We start from the raw sequence: 19,843 nt of genomic DNA, 5'->3' as shown, positions 1-19,843 counted from the left end.
TTGTATGATCAGTTGCACATAGGCATTGTGCCTTTGTGATCCTCTCCTAAGAATATCCTCCTTTGGTCTCACCGTGTGCATGTGAGACCTGTATAATTTATTATGACCTAGTGTATTTTAGATCCAGCTTAGGCTTCTGAGAGAAAACATACACCATTTGTCTCTCTGAGCTTGGCTTACCTCACTTAACATGATTTGTTCTAGGCCCATCCATTTCCCTACAAATGACATAATACTATTCTTTCCAATGACTGTGTAAAATTCCATTGTGTATAGATACCATACTTTTTGGATCCACTTATCTATTGTAGGGTATCTAGGCTATTTCTACCCCTTGGCTACTGTGAATAGTCCAGCAATGAACAGATGTGCAAGTGTCTTTTTATTGTATCCTGAAGGCCTATTTTAATAAAGCCAGCCTGAACTTTGTCACAGGGAGAGAAGTAACTCCACTTCTAGTTCCTAGGTCTGATCAAGGCTGGTCCTTCACGCACAGTTCTCTATACAAAAATACAGACATATCTTTTTTTTTTTTCTTTTTTAATGCCAGTCCTCAGAGCCTGGGTGCTGCCCCTAAGCTTTTTTGCTTAAGGCTAGTACTCTAGCATTTGGGCTGTAGCTCTTCGCCTGTTTTTTGTTTTTGTAATTTATTAGTGATAAGAGTCTCATGGACTGGGAAATGATATTTATTTCATAACAGGAGTATACAATGGCAAAAAGGAAAGCTTCAGCCCATCTTTGGTTTGTTTATTTTAGGTTTGTTTGTTTATTGTCACATTAGAACTTGAACTCAGGGATTTGTACTCTCTCTTGGTTTTTCACTCAAGGCTAGTGTTCTACACTTGAGCAACAGCTCCACTTGTGGCTTTTGGTGGTTAAAAGGAGATAAGAGTCTCAAAGACTGGGCTGGCTTTGAACTGAGTTCCTCAGATCTCAGCCTCCTGAGATTATAATCCTTCTAGGATTATAAGTGTAAGCCAGAACCTTTAGTTCTTAGAGGAAGATTTGGGATGAGGATAAGAATCATAATTACTAAACAATCTCTACAATAGGTGTGGTCTGGTGATTAGAGGTGTGGTGAGCTTGACTGTCCTCTCAAGATTCATCACAGGAACTAGTTATGATAAGAAGTTCCCTATTGTTCCCTATTGTTTGTGGGCAGTGATGGAGGATTCTTGTCATAGATGTTATCCATCAGGTCTGTTCTTTTAGAATTCCAAGGTAGAGAGCTGTAGAATGGCTACTGAGAAAACTGCTCAGAGCAGATAGACCCCAAAGCTAGGGGCTGGTGTCTCAGGCCTGAAATCTTGCCTACTCAAGAGGCTGAGATCTGAGCCAAGAAACTCTTATCTTCGGTTGATCACACACAAAAAAATGCTGAAAGTGGAGCTGTGACTCAAGTGATAGAGGGCTAGGTTTGAGCAAAAAAGCTCAGGGACAGTGCCTATGTATTGAGTTCAAGTTAAGTCAGTACGCGCACATGCGTGCATGCACACACACACACACACACACACACACACACACACACACACACCATACACCAAAGAAAAAAGAGAGATCCCAGTGGAGTCAGGAATGAAGTCTCTGTTATAGAATGAGAACTTGCAGGCCAGGAGTTTGGCCTAATGGTAGAGTGAGTGCTTGCCTAACATGTACGAAGACTCGGGTTCCCGGTGCCACATATATAGAAAAGCCAGAACTGGTACTAACCTTGAGGAAAGCCCAAGGACAGTGCTCAGGCCCTGAGTTCAGTCCCTAGGTCTGGCCAAAAAAAAAAAAAAAAGAGAGAACTTTCAGTTCAATAAGGTCTTCACACAGTTCAATAGCAAGTTGAGTCTGTTAAATGCTATGAGTGTATGTGTGTTGTTATTAGGTCTTGATTTTGGTACTCAGCACTGTCCCTTAGCTATTTACCCAAAGTTGTCACCCTATCACTTGAGCCACAGCTCCATTTCTGGTTTTCTTGTGGTTAATTGGAACTAAGAATGGCTAATTGGAGATAATAGTCTTGCAGTCTTTCCTTCCTGGACTGGCTTTGAACCATGATCTCCAGATCTCAGCCTACTCATTAGCTAAGGGTACAAGTGTGAGCCACCAGTGATCGGCTCATTTGTCATTAATTCTGATAGGTGGCACACTTCTTTCTGGAATCTGTAGTCACCCACAGATGTAAACAAATGCATTGTGTAACCTGCTATAGATTTAATCCCAGGCTGGAAGTTGTGTTCAGAACACCATAGTGTTTCTTAGCATTTAACAAAAAGGTATCAGTGGTCGCTCGGGGGAGGGGATAGACAGCACTGGAAGATACTATCTACAATAGATAGACTAAATAGGTAATAGAATAAATAGGATAGACAGGTAATTGGGATAAAGACCTTGATTCTTTTGTGTGTGGGGGGGTCATGGGACTTGAACTCCAGCCCTGAGCCACAGCACAACTTCCTCTTTTTTTTTTTTTTCTTTCCCAGTCATGGGACTTGAACTCTGGGCTTGGGCGCTGTCCCAGCTCTTCACTTCAAAGCTAGTGCCCTACCACTTGGAGCCTCAGCACCATTTCTGGTTATTTGGTGGTTAATTGGAGATAAGAGCCTCGTGGACTTTGGTACCTAGTCTGGTTTTGAACCATAATCCTCAGATCTCAGACTCCTGATTTAGGATTACAGGTGTGAGCTACCAGCACCCAGTTAAGTCCTTGATTCTTGTCCTCACGTAACTGCATTGAATGCAGGCAGTCTGAGCTCCAGCTGTCCATACTGCCTATGGTTTGGCTTTCTCTCCACCTAAGGAGCTTTTTGACAGAGGCCATGACTTGCCCATTTTTTGGTTTGCAGAACAATAATAATGCAAATGAAACTCCAAGTTCAAACAATCTCTACTATCAATTTGCAGTTTCCAAAAGCTCCCTTAAGAGGTAGAGACCACCTGGGATATTCTTGTCCGGGCAGTAGAGGTTTAAGAATGTTCCTTTGGCAAATTTCTTTCCTTCTGTTTTTGTGGGTGAGGGAACAGTATTGGAGGTTGGGCTCAGAGCCTTGCCTTGGTAGGCAGGTACCACTTGAGCTCCTTTTTTCTTTTGAGACTCTTTTTTTTTTTTCTTTTTTTTTTTTTGGCCAGTCCTGGGCTTGAGCTCAGAGATTGAGCCCGGTCCTTGGCTTTCTCAAGGCTAGAGCTCTACCACTTGAGCCTTGAGCCTCAGCACCACTTCTGGCTTTTTTCTCTGTATGTGGTATTAAGGAATCGAACCCGGGTCTTTGTGCATGCTAGGCAAGCACTCTACCACTAGGCCAAACTCCCAGGCCCTCCTTTTTTGTTTTGAAATGGGGTCTCACTGTGTTGCCTTGGTTGACCTTGAACCCGTAGTCTTCCTTGTTTCAGCCTCTCCAGGACTGAGATTACGGGCATGCATTATCAACTGTGTGAGAGTTCCAGAATTTGTTTCCCACCTCCATACCCCCTAAATGAAACTGCAGCCATACCTAGGACTATTTTATTAAAACCTGGCAGAAAAATTGGCAGAGGAAGAATCTACGTCATGACTTAGTTCTAGCAGTGACCACTTAATCACTTTAGGTAACAAAGGAGTGGCACTCATCTCCGACCCCATGCCTGCTGGGAAGGTCTTCGGATTGTTCAGACTGGGGTCTGGCCTTTCTATAAAGAAAAACCTTTCCTTCTGGAAAGGCTTGGTCCACCTGACTCATGAAGGAAATTTATCATTGTGGGATGAGGCAGGCAGAAGGAATTAGGAACTACATTGAAGGAAGTTGCTGATATGACTTTTTATTTCCTTCTTTTGTCATGCCTCTCTTTCCCAAGACTTTCAAACTTCTACCTGTCTGGACAGAACCTTAGCATTCAGAACATCAATCAAAGTATGTACATGAAAGCTCATAGTCTACAGAGCTATTAAAACTTTTTTCTTTTTTAATGGTACTGGGGCTTGAACTCAGGATCTTGTGATCATTTGATTTGCTCGTTCACCTGGTGCTCTACCACTGGAATCGGACTTCTAGCCTGGCTTTTTGTTGGTTGACTGGAGATGGAATGTTTTGGGCTGGCTCTGAACCTCCATCCTCAGATCTCAGCCTACTGAGTAGCTAGGATCATAGGCATGAGCTACTTACTGGCACTTCGCCTCTTAAAACTATTTTTCTTTCCTTAGAAATTTGAAGAAGAGTTTCTTTTTCTTTTTTTTTTTTTTCTCAGTCCTGGGTGCTTAAACTTGGAATGTGCACACTTTTTGTTCAAGGCTAGTGCTCTGCCTCTTGAGCCACAGTGCCACTTCTGGCTTTTTTTCATTGTATATGGTACCAAGGAGTCGAACCCAGGGCTTTGTCCATGCTAGGGGAGCATTCTACTTCTAGGCTACGCTCCTGGCTTGAGAAATTTGAAGAGTTTCTGTAGATAAGAATTTTCATTCTAAAAGTTATCCAGTTCTAAGCTCCAGCAACCCAATCAAGGCATGATAGATAGAAAGAAGAGGAAGGAAAGAAAGAATTCCCAAACTTCCAACCTTTGTTCTTCTAGTGGTAGAGTGCTTCCCTAGCATGCACGAAGGCCCGGGTTCAATTCCTTGGTACCACATCCATAGAGAAAAGCTGCAAGTGGTGCTGAGGCTCAGGTAGTAGAGCTCTAGCCTCGAGAAAGTCCAAGGACAGTGTTCAGGCCCTGAGCAAAAGCCCAGGACTGGCCAAAAAAAAAAAAAAAAAAAAGTATTATGGGGTGATAACAGTATTTTCTGTCATGATCTAAAGCAATTTATATACCATGCTACATTCTATAAAATAAATGCATGTCACATAATCTCACGCCTCGTGTTTTACTGAGGCAAGAGTTCTGTTAGGAGGAAACAATTACAAAGCATTTAAAATGGACTTTCACAAGTTACTGATTTCTTGTGAAATCTGCTTCTGTAAATCATTCAGCACAATCAGTACTCTGAGCTCCTAAAGATACTTTAAGTCTTTACTATAGCCAGTAATGAAACAGGTAGATTCAGAGTATCAGTAATAACAGCCTGAAATCAAGATGTTAGATAAACTAGCCATCTCCCTCTCCCATCAAGTGGGCTCAACAGGCTGTTCTCTTAGTTTCTTTCACTGTGAAATACAGGATATTGTGTAATAGCTTCTATTTTCCTTTAGCACTGTATGCCTGTCCCTCTGCAATGTGCTTTACATGGACTGTCTTGTGCAGTGTTCACATACAGCTCAGTAGGTAAATGAGAAAATCAAGTCCCACAGACTTGCATGTGTGAACAGAGGTGGGCACAGAGCCACTTCCGAACCCCTGCAAGATCTTTCTTAGTCTTATAAACACAAACTAAGCTTCCTCTGCCTGTCCAAAAGAACTTCCTAAAGTGAAAAGAAGATGCTCACAGTCCAAATAAACACGAAGGAAGATAATAATGGAGAACCTCCCAGCCACAGGTCAAGCAGCTTCACTGCAAGCCAAACCTCCCTCCTGCAGGGGCCCAGGGCTGCCTGCAGAGTGGAGAAGCTGCTGAGTTCTGTGGCTGCCTGCTCCCCACAGTTCTCAGCTTGTCTTCATGTGGGGAGTGAGTACTCAGGACAGAGTCCCAGGGCAGCCCAAAGGCAATGATCATGATAACTCTGTTTGTAAAAATCTGTTTAATAAATACACATGTTAGAAGTACCAAAATAGTTACCAACAAAATACACTATCTACATAATTTACAAGAGGGTAACACAAACCTTTGTAGGTAGTGACTGAACCACACACTACCAACCACCACACTGAGTCAGCTACTACATCTAAAGTAGCTTCAATAAAAAGCAAAATAAATAAAATGTGGTCCTTTCATCAGACTCTGTCTGGGTAACGTTCAACTCTTCTCCCAAAAGAGGCTTCCTCCCCTCCAGTGGCAGGGCTTTTAATTCAGGGCCTTGAGCTCTGTTTTTTTTTGTTTTGTTTTGTTTTTTTTTGCTCAAGGCTGGCCCTGCCACAACACCTCCCTCCACTTGTGGTTTTTGTTGGTTAGAGTCTCTGAGTTTTCTGCCTGAATTGGCTATGAACTGCCAGCAAAAGAGGCTTTCTCCAGGTTCCAATGATCTTTGTTGTTTCCTCACACAAAGAAATAGGGAAACAAGGGCTGGTTCGTTGCAGTGCAGTGCTGGGCCAGGCAGGTGTATAAGGAAACCCTTTACATTTTTTTTTTTGTTTTGTTTTGTTTTTAGAAAAATAAAACTCTCTTTTTGTACAAATATACAAGTCCATGTTCTTTTTTTTTTTGTTTTGTTTTTGTTTGTTTTTACATTTTCTCTTCATAATGTCACACGCTGGCCTCCAAACACACAGTCATCATAAGGCAGCTAAAAACAAAAGGAAAAAAAGACACATTAAACTTCCACCAATGACATCTGGATGATGGGAGGGTTGCTATTGGAAATAACCCAAGTATTCTTGAACTCCTTTTCTCCAAAAACGAAATGTAATGAATCCCACAGGCTGCAATTTTCCCCATAAGGCTTGCTTTATATATATATTTTTAAATGCTTATATTAATTACATAGAGGGAGCTTCTGTTGCTATCTTTTCATATATGCTTACAAAGTACTCCAATCCTTCTCTGTCTTCTCTATCATTCCCTATTGCTGGGTGGGTAGCTAGGTAGAGCACATGGACAGCACGTGTAAGGGACCTGGGTTCAATCCCAAGGACCAAAAAACAATTAAAACCAAACCAGAAGACACATACTCTTGGGATGCTGGTTAAGCATGATGAAACTTGAGAAATTCATTATGTCCAGATCTCTGTGATAGAGTAACTTAGTTCTAGGGACTTGGGAGGGCCAAGGGATAATGGCCCATTTCTTGGCAGAATGTTGAAGATGGTCATAGAGACTCACCTCGTCCTCTGTGAACTCTGATTCGGTGTCATAGCTCTCCTCATCCTCACTCTCTGGCAGCATCTGGAGGTTTTCCAGGGTCAGCTGACCCAGCTGCTGCTGTATCTGTGTGCTTGGCCGGCCCCAGGTGAGCTGGTACGGGGAGTAGCCTTGATAAGTAACTCTGTTGACATCAGCCCCACACTTCAGCAACAGTGACACCAGATCTGGATTCTGCAGGTCCACTGCAAGGTGGAGCGCTGTCCGGCCGTTACAGGGCTCCTGGAAGCAAAAGCAATGAGATGTGTATAGCAGCAGCTGGAGATTTCTCCTCGCAACAAGAACCAGCCAAGTGGTTCTGAGAAGGCTCAGGAGCCTGATTCACTCCATCTTGAGACATGGAATACTCACCTGAGCATTCACATCAGCACCCAAGGACACCAGATGTTCCACGATGCCCAGGTAGCCATGGATTGAGGCTAAATGCAGACATGTGTGGCCTGGAAGAAGCAATGATACCAAATATAAGCACTTGTTTGTCAGCCTCACACCCACACCATAAGCATAGCCTTTCTCTTTCTCTTTTCTGGGACAGTCATGTCTTCTGAATTTTCAGAACTTGATAACTGCCTCCAACAGGCACTGTTTAAAGATATCTTCTCAACCTTTCACATGCTGGGAGTTTTAGGTCTTGTCTGGACTCTTAAATGAGCACTCCTCTCTCCTCCCATCACCTGCCTTAGATGATGCACGCTGACTTACCGTTGTAGTTGGTGGCCTGCAGAATGGAGTGAAGATGCTGTGTGCCGCAGGCCTGCGTAAGGACTCCCACACTGGCCAGGCAACCCTGCTCACAGGCAAGGTGAAGAGGGGTATTTCCTCGAAAGTCTCGCAGCTCAGGATCACAGCCAGCTCCCAGAAGCGCCTCAGCAATTTCAGGCTGGTTGGTGATCACAGCCAAGTGGAGTGGAGTCTACAAATGGAAGAGGTAACAAAAGGAATAAGCCAGGGAAGGAACCCACAATCTGAGTCCCAGATGCACCCCAGTTGTGGATGCTGACAAATGGAGGGAGGGGCAAGCAAATATTGGAAACCCCGGGTGGGTCACAAAGACTTCAGTAAACAGATGGAATTTCCTTCTCTTCTTTTTCTTTTTGGAAGTGGAGTATTTTGAGTGTAAAAGGCCAAGGTAGTTAAGGACCCTATGCCAGTTAATAGATTACGTTCTGTGCCACGTTCATCAGGGTCAGGGAGGGCCCACCTGCTGGAGATTGTTCTGGAAGTTGAGGAAAGCCAGGTCTCCCTTCACTTGGCGAATCACTTCCATGGTCAATGACTTCTCTTCGTGGATGATGGCCAAGTGCAGGAACCTACGGGGAAGAGAGGGAAACCCCCCGGGGCGGTGAGTGCGCCGCGTGGGGCCTGGGAGGCGTGGGGCTGAGGGGGATTACGCAAGGCCGGGGTTTCTAGAGGCCAAGGCCTCGGTGTTTTCCGCGAGGTTATTATGAGCTGAGTGTTCCTGGCAGGCGCCCAGGGACTTTCCGGGCCCCACCCCCTGGGCGGCGGGCGCCGGCCCGGCCGCCCCGCCCTCCCGGAACGCCCTGCACTTCCCCTCCGGGCCGGCAGCGCGGCGCCCTCCCGCCAGCCCTCCAGAAACCCCCGCCCCCGGCCTCGGCGCCCGGCGGAGGGGGCTGGGAGGGAGGGAGGAAGAGGCGGAGGGGAGGAGGGGGAAGGGCGCGGGCCACCGCGAGCGCCCCGGTCCCAGCCCCGTGCAGCCCTGCAGGGTCCTCCGCAGGCTCCACGGCTGTGCACGGCCCCCAGAGTGGGGGACGACGCGGTCCGGCCGGCACCCCCCTCCCCCGATCTCCGCCGCCCGGGGCTCCCCGACACTTACGAGTCTCCGTCCTCGGTGAGCTGTTGCTTCCAGGGCTCGGCGCCGAGCAGCGGCTCCTGCGGCTCCAGGCGGATCTCGCGCAGCTCCTTCACCATCTGCTCGTAGTCCTCGTCCTTCATGGAGTCCAGGCCGCTGTCGTGGCGGTCGTCCAGCAGCCGCTCCTTCTTCATCCCATCCCGGAGGCCCTCCGCGGCCCACTCCGGGGCGTGCTCGGCTGCTTGAAACATGGCGCGCAGCGGCTGTCCCGGCGCGGTGCGCGGTGCGTGGTGCGCGGTGCGCTCGCTCGCTCGGCGGTGGCGGCGGCTCCGGCCCCGGCCCCGGCTCCGGCTCCTCCGGCTGCGCTGGCTGCGCTGGCTGCGCTGGCTGCTTGCTCGCGGCGGCTGCTCGCCCTGGCACTGGCAGGCGAGACGTCGGCGGGGCTGTTGTGGGCTCGGCAGCGCCGCCGCGGCGCGCTATAAACGCTGGCAGGGGATTTCTCCGGGGCGGGGTCAGGCGCGGGGAATTTCCAAGCCAGTCAGACCAGAAAAAGAACTGCCTGGGCTCAGAAGCCTAAGCTCTGGGCCGGGGTTCATCGGAGAAACTCCCTGCTCCGAGCCACTTGGGGTCAAGGGCAGGGAACTTTGTGCTGAGTCCTGAGTGGCTGGAAAGTCCTCCCGGCCAGGCCCCTTCCCCGAGGTACTTCCCTGCCGCCGCGCTCGCGGAGCCCGGCCCGCCGGCCCGCGGCTGGCGTTCCCTGGGGTTTCCCACCCTTGATCTCCTTGGGGTCCTCTGAAATCCTAAGGGCGCCGCGACCCGCCGGGCCGTTCCTCTTTGGGGTTTGCCAGCCTCCCCGCTCCTTTTCCGTTTTTTGAGCTTTTGAAAACTCAAGGGTGGAAATAATGTCTGCTTCTTCCACATTTCTTTACTGCGGGAAAAGACGCTCTCGTGGTTTCGTGGAAGGTCGCCGGTTCGCCACGGTTCTGCCGATACAGTGTAGGGACTTCTGCCTGACACCTGCCCACCCCCTGTAGAATTTGGGAAAGCTTTGCCATTTAAAGCCCTCGGTGTCTGGCTAAGTGCCAGTGATTGTATCTAGAGATTCCCTTCTTGAACACCTGTTAAACATGTCATTTGAAATATGTGAAAATCAATGTTAATAAATTCTTTAATAAAAAATACTCCCAGTGTTTGGAAAACCCTCAAATCACATCGCAGGAATTAATAATCCTTTCCACTCTGGGAGGGCTCATGTAGGGACATGGATTCCCCACCACCACCACTAAGACAAATCAAGGTGTTATTCTTTGTAGTAGAGGTTGTGGATACCTTGCATAAGGAAGTAGCAATCACATTCTTGCCTTCTGTCTTACATTCTTAGTGCCCTACTCTTAAGATTGGTACAAAAACGATATCTAAGATTGTCACTGCCAGGCATTCTGCAGGCCCCAGGCAGCCCCTACCACTGCCCCTGCTGCCCCCACTTGTCCCCCCCCACCCCAGGGTAGAAGTTGGGCCCAGCATGCATAGTGGGTGGTCAGTAATTCCTGAGTCACCCTCTGACTTCACCTACAAAGTGGAATTGCCATGTTTGTCTGACCTCCCTGCCCCTTCTCCCCCTTCCCCCCACCCACCAGCCTGCAAGGCAGTTGAATTCTTCAACTACCTCTGGATAGTTAGTCCAGGCAAAATAAACATGAGTTATAGAGTTCTTCAAAATTCGGTCCTGGAGGCTTGGAAACTTCCTGCAGAGATTTCTGCTATCATTATTTCTTTGACCCTGCACTAACCCACTCTTTCCTGAAACACATATCTCTGTCCCCAACTCAGTATTTAAATGGAGGGAATTAGAGTCAAGAGGGTGAAAGATAAAATAGGAGGAGGGAAAGAACAAAAGTAAAATCCAGAAATAAAATCTTCCAGACAGTAATGATCACATACTGAAGTGAAAACTTCCTGGAAACCACTCCATTGTCTCAAACAGGCTCTATAGGCAAATATGTCATTACTGAGATAATGAGAAATAGTGACAATTAGTTGAACAATTCAGTTCCAGGTTCTACCAAGAGTTAAATGCATATTAGTAGGAAAGTCCAGTTAACTTGTTTTGTGGTATATATGCTTTTGTTTCAGGAAATTTAGGGCAGCTAACTTGACCTTGGTCCTTTTGTCTGTCAGGAGAAGAGTTCAGGCAAGACTTGAACTTAGTAAAGGTGATAAGAAAGTTTATAAGAAATATGGAAGCCAGGTGTTGGCTCATGCCTGTAGTCCTAGCTATTCAGGAAGCTGAGATCTGAAGATTGAGGTCTGAAACTAGCCAGGGCGGAAATCTGTAAGACTTTTGTCTCCTATTAATCAGCAAAATGCCAAAAGTAGAAATGTGGCTCAAGTGGTAGAACTCCAGCCTTGAACAAAAAAAGCTGATGGAGCCAGGTGCCAGTGGCTTGTATCTGTAATCCTAGCTACTCAGGAGACTGAGATCTGAGGACTGAGGTTCAAAGCCAGCCCAAATAGGAAAGTCCATAAGACTTGTTTATCTCCAATTAAACATTCTGGTTCAATATATTGTATATAATTGTATTTGGTTATTTGAAATAGGATAGGGAGGGGGAAAAACAAGATGAGGGGCAGGGGTGGGGGGAGGGAAATGGGGACCAAGACATGAGGAAGGGTATCAATGTTTGTGAAGTAATGCACCTTTTATCTGGTGAATATAATGTAACCCTTCTATTAATTACAATAAAAATATATGAAAAAAAACATTCTGGTTCAAGTGGTAGAGAACCAGCCTTAAGCAAAAAAAAAAAAAAAAAGCTCAGGAACAGCACTCGGGCCCCGAGTTCCAGCCTGCTAAGGATGGCACAACAAAACAAAACAAAGTGAGTGCAAGGCCCTGAGTTCAAGCTACACTATTGGAACATGCACAGAGAAAAGAAAAAGAAGAGGAAGGAAGGGAGGGAAGGAAAGGGATACATATGGGTAAGACCACAGCACTTCCATCTTAACTATCAGGGTTCAGAGCTTGGCCTTGGGTTAAAGAAAGAGAACCGGAGTCTTTTTGTTTGTTTGTTTTTGCCAGTCCTGGGGCTTGAATTCAGGGCCTGAGCACTGTCCTTAGACTTTCTCAAGGCTAGAGCTCTGCCACTTGAGCCACAGCACCACTTCCGGCTTTTTCTATGTACGTGGTACTAAGGAATTGAACTCCGGATTTCATGCATGCTAGGCAAGCATTCTACCACTAGGCCAAACTCCCATCCCTGAACTGGAGTCTTCCGAAGACTCACGGGTCTCCTTTCTGTTTCCTGTAAGTTCCTGGAGCCAAAGATGTGGTGTCCTGTCCTCATTTGTTGTGTCCTCATTTTTTGTCCTTACTGTTTCATTCTTTTGTAGCCCCCTGGCCCCCATTGCCAGGCAGGTTTGGGTTTATCCATTTATGCTCCCACCTGCAAGTAATAAAAGCTTCATTTCCCTCTAACTGGTATCACTTTTATGCTAACAAGATTGGATTTAACATATATATATATATATATATATATGTATGTATTTGTCTTTTTCTTTCTTTGGTCCTAGGGATCAAACTCGGGATGTTGTACTTGCCAGGTAAGTGCTTTGCCACCAAGTTACATCCCAGACCAAGATCAGATTTAATGGTGAAAGATGCATTGTTTATTCAGAAATACATGTCTAACCTTGCTTTGAAGGAGTAGCTGTGGCTCTTGGAAATATCATAGTATAAATTTTTGGAAGATCACCATTATTTGTGCATTACATTGTTAGTTCTCAGAACCAGAAACTGAAATACATAGAAATGTAACTCATAGCAGTGTGTCTAATTGCTATTTCAATGTATTAGTCATTTTCCCAATGCAGTTATAAGGTTAATAACTGAAAACACATTGTGAAAGTAAGTCCAAAAGCACTATAATTTGGAGTATTTTTTTTTTGTGTGTGTGTGGGGGTCATGGGGCTTGAACTCTGGGCTTGGGCACTGTCCCTGAGCTCTTCAGCTCAAAGCTACCACCTTACCCCTTGAGCCACAGCTCCATTTCCCCTTTTCTAGTGATTAATTGGAGATAAGAGTCTCCCAGTCTTTAGTGTCCAGGCTGGCTTGGAACCTTGTTACTCAGATCTCCACCTCATGAGTAGCTAGGATAATAGGTATGAGCCATCATGCTTTGCCCTAGAGTATTTTTTTTTTTTTGCCAGCACTGGGGCTTGAACTCAGGGCCAGAGCTCTGTGCTTGGGCTTTCTCAAGACTAGCCCTCTACCACTTGAGCCACAGCACCACTGCTGGCTTTTTCTATGTATGTGTTACCAAGTAATTGAACCAGGATCTTCGTGCATGCTAGTCAAGTACTCTACCAGGTAGAGTACTTGGCCCAATTTGGAATATTTTCTACTGTGACTTTAAAAAATGCATAAAAGCCCATCTTGTTTTCATTAAACATGCATAAAATCAAATTTGGTCTGTAAAAAAAAAAAAGGAAAGCAACGTCAAACGCTTATAAAGGGTGTCAGAAGAGGGACTGGAGTTTGGCCTAGTGGTAGAGTGCTTGGCTAGACCGGGGTTCGATTCCTCGGTAACCACACACATAGGAAAAAAAAAAGCCAGAAGTTGTGCTGAGGCTCAAGTGGCAGAGCTCTAGCCTTGAGAAAATCCAAGGACAGTGCTCAGGCCCTGAGCTTAAGCCTAGGACTGGCCAAAAAAAAAAAAAAAAAAAAAAAAAGAATAAAAAATAAAGGGTGTCAGAAGAGAATTTGAGGCTGCAAGATTAGAAACTCAGGAATAAAATATTTTTGCACCTCTTTTGATGATTTTATATTCCTGATACCACTCAGGACCTGATTATTTAGAGCGCCAACAAGTGTAAAGGGATGCTCAGGCATCCTTTGATTCTCACAAAGCCTTTTGAAAAATTTGGGAGGTGCTGAGCATTGATGCCTTCTTCCAGTGTAGGGGAATCCCAGGAGCTACCCTTTGTTTTCTTGCAACCCTGGGAGACAGTTTTAAATAATGTGATCCAACAGGTTTTCTCCTCGTGGTATGCAGCTCAATGTGGTTTAACAAACATTACACCTTGAGAGAACTGATTCCAGACTTTGCTTCATAAACGTGTGTGGATTGTTTTTTGGTTTTGTTTGTTTGATGTACAGAAAGGAAGAAGACAGTATAAGGGTCTGGTTTGGGGTTTAGGAAGAACATATTTGTGGTTTTTCTCTACTGCATTGAAAAGCATTTGACCACTAAAAGCAAACAAACACAATTGTATTTCTGTATCTTTTGGCCAAATTAAATCCACAGGCTCTGAGATTCCATCCTCTTTCCCAGCCAAAGTATGATTTTTTAAAAATGTGGTTTTGAGGAAAATCCCCTACTTTGTGTATATTTGGCATCACAGACCTCTGCCTTGGTGTAACAGGAGACTGGGATAGGAGGTCTGTCCAGAACATTCCACCCGCAGGGTTAGAACTGGAGGCACTGAGCCCTCTTTTCTCCAAAGCAACTTTTTTTTTTTGTCAGTCCTGGGGCTTGAACTCGGAGCTTGAGCACTGCCCTGGGACTTTCCTCAAAGTGATACTCTACCACTGGAGCCACAGCACTACACTCTCAGCTTTTCTATACATGTGGTACTGAGGAATCAAACCCAGGTCCTCATGCATACTAGGTAAGCACTCTACTACTAGGCCTGGTCTTCCAAAGCAACTTTTAAACACTGTAGTGTAGGGCCTAGAGTTTAACCTAGTGGTAGAGTGCTTACCTAGCATACACAAAGACCCCAGTTTAATTCCTCGGTACCACATACATAGAAAAAAGCCAGAAGTGGTGCTGAGGCCCAAGTGGTAGAGCTCTAGCCTTGAGAAAGTCCAAGGACAGTGCTCAGGCCCTGAGCTCAAGCCCAGGACTGGCAAAGACAAATAAATAAATAAATAAAAACCAGCACTGTCCTGTAAAAGAGATACCTTAAGTACATATACTTTTTTTTTTATGTCAGTTCTGGGGCTTGAACTCAGGGCCTGGGCACTATCCCTAAGTTTTTTTGCTCAAGGCTACCATACTACCACTTGAGCCACAGTGCTACTTCCTCCACTTCTGGTTTTCTAGTAGTTAATTGGAGATAAGAGTCTCATGGACTTTCATGCCTGTGCTGGCTTTGAACCACAATCCTAAGATCTCACCTCCTAGGATTACAGGTGTGAGCCACCAGTGTCCAGCCCAAATACTTTAAATCATAGTATTTCAGTAAACGTCTTTTGAGGTGCCCTGCCCACATGCCCAGGCTGCTATTGGGTGATCTGCTACAAAGGAGGAGGTGGCCTGCATGTGTTGCCCTTGGCCAAAATTCTTGGCTCTCTGACAAGGCTTGTTGATAGAAACCAAGTAGTATTTGTAGGTGTGTAGGCTTGGTCAGGTGCTGTTGTGTTCTGAGAGGAGTAGTTGGATTAGGAAGGTGTTAGAGCTTAGTGGCACATGGGTACCCTGTATGGCAGTGTCTTACTGGCCTGTCTCAGGAATTCATAGTGAGATACTATGTTTAATCAGGATAGGAGGAAACTTCCCAATCCTGCAGGTTCCTCACAAGAACTTAAAATTGAAAGAATGATCCATTGGCACCGATCTTAGCTTTTTTTTTTTCTTCCCCAATCCTGGGGCCTGAACTCAAGGCCTGGATGCTCTCCCTGAGCTTCTTTTGCTCCTTACCACTTGGGCCACAGCTTAATTACAGGCATGAGCCACTGGCACCTGGCACCTCAGTTCTTTTTCTTTTTTCTTTTTTTTAAATAAACACTAAGATAACACCTTGCTCAAAACTCCCCTTAGAGGCTCCGTTCTCTGGAATTGAATCCCACAGTAGGTAGATATCTTTAGAAATTGAGATTTGTGTCTCTAGTCTTGTCTGAGGCTACTCATGGGGAAGGATACTTGTAAAAGTATTAGTTCTGAAAGTTTTTGTTTTGTTTTGTTTTGTTTGCCAATCCTGGGGTTGAGCTCAGGGCCTGAGCACTGTTCTTGGACTTTTTAGGGCAGGAGCTCTACCACTTGAGCTTTTTTCTATGTATGTGGTACCGAGGAATGGAATCTGGATTTTTGTGCATGCTAGGCAAGCACTCTACTACTAGGCCAAACTCCTGGCCGTTATTTTTTAATTAAAAAAAAAATTTATGTTGTGGGTTATGGGGCTTGAATGCTGGGCCTGGGCACTGTCCCTGAGCTCTTCAGCTCAGAGCTCAGCCCCACTTCCCGTTTTTAATTGGTTAATTGGAGATACGAGTCTCATGGACTTTAGTGCCTTGGAACCATGATCCTCAGATCTCAGCCTCCTGAGTAGCTAGGATTACAGGTGTGAGCCACCGTGCCTAGCTCTGAAAGTTATTCTTAGTTGATCCAGAAACTATAAGCAGTCTGATGAAGTGACTCACACTTGTAATCCTAGCTAGCTGCTCGGAAGGCTGAGATCTGAGGTTTATGGTTCCAAGCCAGCCTGGGCAGAAAAGTCCCCAAGACTCTTATCTCTGATTAACCACCAAAAAGCTGGAAGTAGAGCTATGGTTCAAATGGTAGAGTGTCAACCTTAATTGCAAAGCCAAGTGAAAGTGTAAGACCCTGAGTTTAAGACCTAGGTTCATACACCTGTACTGATGCATGCTCTCTCTTTCTCTCTCTGTCTGTCACTTTATGTCTCTGTCTGTCTCTCTGTCTGTCGGTCTCTCTCCCTCTGTCTCTGTCTCTGTCTGTCTCTGTCTCTCTGTTTCTGTCTCTGTCTCTGTCTCTGTCTCTCTCTCTCTCTCACACACACAGACACAGACACACACACATAATAAGAAATAAGGATAGACTGATGGCTTGGAACATTTTTTTTCATTGTTCCCAGGTCTTTGCTCTCAGAATACAGTCACATGATGATCACATATTGTGCTTCTCCATATGTCATTTAGCTTGTCTCAGGCATGCTCCTCATTTCCTGTATCCTCAGACTCTTTACAGGCTAATGTTGTTTTTTACCAAGGGTTCTGATGTTTGTCGAAAGCCAGGTGGACCACCAATTCTTCCTACGCTCATACCTGAAAAGTGGGCCGATCTGGTAGAATGCAGGAAATAGGCAATGGAAGTACTCTGCTCCACTGAGGGTGGCTGAATGGGGGTGGCATTGACAATGGCTGGTGCATCTTGGTAAATGCTCCTCGTGAACTTGACAGAGAAGAGCCCACAGGGAAACACAGGAGAGCCCAGTCACCTTGCTGACTGCCATCTTGGAGAGTTTCAGGTCCACCTCCCGCACATCAGGAAAGCCCCAAGCTGGATTTCAGGGCAGCAAGGTGGGGGAAAAGAGGAAAAGAGGGGCATGAGCAAAGGCTTAAGGGAGACGATAGGGAGCCACCATGGAAATTTTCCCTTGGTAAATGTCTGGATTTCACCCAGCTACCAACAGGAACACGATGTGCATGGTGCTGTCTGCAGCGACATCCTCTGGCCATTGGTGGAAGAACTTTTCTGTGGGGAAATCCCCTTTTCTTAAGAAAGGGATTTTGGGAAAGCTCCGTGGAGACGTGCCCAAGAGGGTTGACATTTGGTTAAGATGATTGTACAGCATTTACCACAATCCCAAGGAAAGACTCCACTTTGCCTGTGATCATGCTTTCTGAAACCCCATAGCCAGCCAGCCCAGACCAGCTTCTTTCCATTTCCACTGTTCACATGAAGCACAAACCCTGCTATACATAGTAATTTCTTTGTTATTTATATATTCATTGAACAAACAGCATTTGATTGAATTATCTAGCTTTTTTGTTAGCTTCAGAACCATTGTTAGATGGGTGTTCCTTCCTTCCTTTCTTCCTTCCTTCCTTCCTTCCTTCTTTTCTTCCTTCCTTCCTTCCTCCCTTCCCCCCTTCCTCCCTTCCTCCTTGCTTGCTTCCTTGCTTTTTTTTTTTTTTTTTCTGGTTCTGGGGCTTGAATTCAGGGCCTTTTATTGTCCCTGAGTTATTTTGCTCAAGTCTAGTGCTCTACAACTTGAGACACAGCTCCACTTCTAGGCTTTTAGTGTGTTAATTGGTGATAAGAATCTCACAGACTTTCCTGTCCAGACTGACTTCAGACCAAAAGCCTCAGAACTCAGTATCACCTAGGATTGATTATAGGCATAAGCCACCAGCATCTGGCCATTTTGTTTGTTGCTAGGGTTTGAAGTGTGTGTGTGTGTGTGTGCGTGCGTGTGTGCGTGCGCACGCGCGCGCATGCACTTGGGACTGGGTCAATACACGAACATAGGGCTGTGTATTCTTGCTTGCCTTTTTCCACTCAATGCTGTTACTCTACCACTTGAGACATACCTTTCAGTATTTTTACTGGGAAATTGGGGGTATAAGTGTCAAGGACTTTCTGCCCAGGCTGGCTTTAAACTACAATCTTCAGAGCTTAGCCTTCAGGTAGTTAGTATGACAGGTATGAACCACCAGCACCCAGGACATACACACACACACACACACACACACACACACACACACACATACACACACCCTTCAATTTAGCTAGTCATAGAGCTTGAACTCAGGGCCTGAGTACTGTCCCGGAGCTTCTTTTGCTCACTTAAGCCACAGTGCCACTTTCAGCTTTTTCTATTTATGCAGTACTGAGAAATTGAACCTAGGGCTTCATGCATGCTAAGCCACATTCCCAGCCCTATATTAGATTTTTTATACTTTTAGAAGTTAGTTACTATTTTTGTTTTTGCCAGTCCTCGGACCTGAACTCAGGATCTGAGCACTGTCCTTGCACTTTCTCAAGGCTAGAGCTCTACCACTTGAGCCACAGTAAATTACTACTAAAAAGAACAAATGTTGAAAAAAAAAAGAACAAAATGTAACTGCTATTCAATGTATATGATGTGAAAAATGACCTATGTAACTTGTAGGCAGGGGAAAAGGAGATTGTCCAAAAAGGAATGTACTGCAGGGCACCAGTGGCTCTCTGTAATCCTAGCTACTCAGGAGGCTGAGATGTGAGCATCATGGTTCCAAGTCAGCATGAGCTGGAAAGTCCATGAGACTTTTTTTTTTTTTTGGCTAGTCCTGGGGCTTGAACTCAGGACCTGGGCACTGTCCTTGGACACTTTTTTGCTCAAAGCTAGCACTCTGCCACTTGAACCACAGGTCCATTTCCAGCTTTTTTCTGTGTATGTGCTGCTAGGGATTGAACTCAGGGCTTTGTACATGCTAGGCTTGCTCCTAGGCTAGGCTCCCAGCCCCTCTTTTTTTTTTTTTTTGTATGTGTGTGTGGCTTATGGAGCTAGAACTCTGGGTCTGGGCCCTGTCCCTGAGCTCTTCATCTCAAGACTACTGCTCTACTCCTGGAGCTGCATCCCCACTTCCCCCTTTTCTAGTGATTAATTGGAGATGAGTCTCTTGGTCTTTAGTGCCCTGGCTGGTTTTGAACCCTGAACCTCAGATCTCAGCCTCCTGAGTAGCTAGGATTCTAGGTGTGAGCCACCACGCCCAGCTGAGACTCTTAAGGCTACCGCTCTACCACTTAAGCCACAGCTCTCCTTCCTACCTTAAGGTTCTTGAGGTAAAACAGATTGTATGGAAAATATTTAGGTGTTGTTAATGAGGTTACATAAGTAGGTTATGTTAACTAGGTCAATACAAACTAACAAAATCTAACGTGAAAAGGCAATCATGGGTGGCTGAAAAATAACTTGTCTTCTCTGATCTGGGCAAAGCCTACGACAATTTTATTTTCTGGGTAAGTTTTCCTGCAGAAGGGATCAGAGAGGACAATTTGTGATGAGGCAGTGTTAGGCTCTACATCTGTGCCTCTGGCCACCGAGAATTCCCTGACAATGTTGGCATGAAGAGACGCCAGTTGTCTTATGAAAGTATTAAGGTGGTTATCACGGTGGTGGCTGCCAGGGCATCACCACAACTTTCCACTGCAAAAGGCCTTAACCCTCTTGCTTAGGGCTTTTGTTCTCCTATTCAAGTCTGGTAATTTGTCAGGCCAGTCCTGGCTGATTCATAGAGTGACAAGGAGAGGGGACCTGCAGGGGAGGCTGCAGTCTTGAGGGTGTTGAGTTGAGGCTAAAAATAGGTGGGGGTTCTTAGGGCAACCTGCCTGGTGGTCACA

The 19,843-nt window shown here is 45.6% G+C and overlaps 1 protein-coding gene across 1 annotated transcript; it reads right to left on the bottom strand.

Annotated features, from left to right (window-relative positions):
* Positions 1–5,616: 5,616 nt before the first annotated feature.
* Positions 5,617–9,017, bottom strand: Nfkbia (NFKB inhibitor alpha). The gene is made up of 6 exons (XM_090345160.1): positions 8,745–9,017; positions 8,112–8,220; positions 7,613–7,823; positions 7,262–7,350; positions 6,872–7,132; positions 5,617–6,335 (listed from the first exon to the last, which is right to left on the bottom strand). The coding sequence occupies exons 1-6, from the start codon at positions 8,969–8,971 to the stop codon at positions 6,288–6,290; spliced, it is 945 nt and encodes a 314-aa protein (XP_090201286.1). The 5' UTR covers positions 8,972–9,017; the 3' UTR covers positions 5,617–6,287.
* Positions 9,018–19,843: the final 10,826 nt, after the last annotated feature.

The sequence above is a fragment of the Megascapheus bottae genome, chromosome 14 (genome assembly GCF_031878675.1).
Source record: "Megascapheus bottae isolate mThoBot1 chromosome 14, mThoBot2.hap1, whole genome shotgun sequence".
Lineage (NCBI taxonomy): Eukaryota > Metazoa > Chordata > Mammalia > Rodentia > Geomyidae > Megascapheus > Megascapheus bottae.
Note: the sequence above shows the minus strand (reverse complement) of the source record. Positions and strands in the feature narration are given on the sequence as shown.

Bases quoted from the DNA above. Each gene is read 5' to 3' on its own strand.
- Nfkbia (XM_090345160.1), bottom strand. From the start codon at position 8,971: ATGTTTCAAGCAGCCGAGCACGCCCCGGAGTGGGCCGCGGAGGGCCTC. The intron at 7,351-7,612 runs GTAAGTCAGCGT...TGCTTCTTCCAG, and splicing joins GCAGGCCACCAACTACAACG to GCCACACATGTCTGCATTTA. The intron at 7,133-7,261 runs GTGAGTATTCCA...TTTTGCTTCCAG, and splicing joins GTGCTGATGTGAATGCTCAG to GAGCCCTGTAACGGCCGGAC.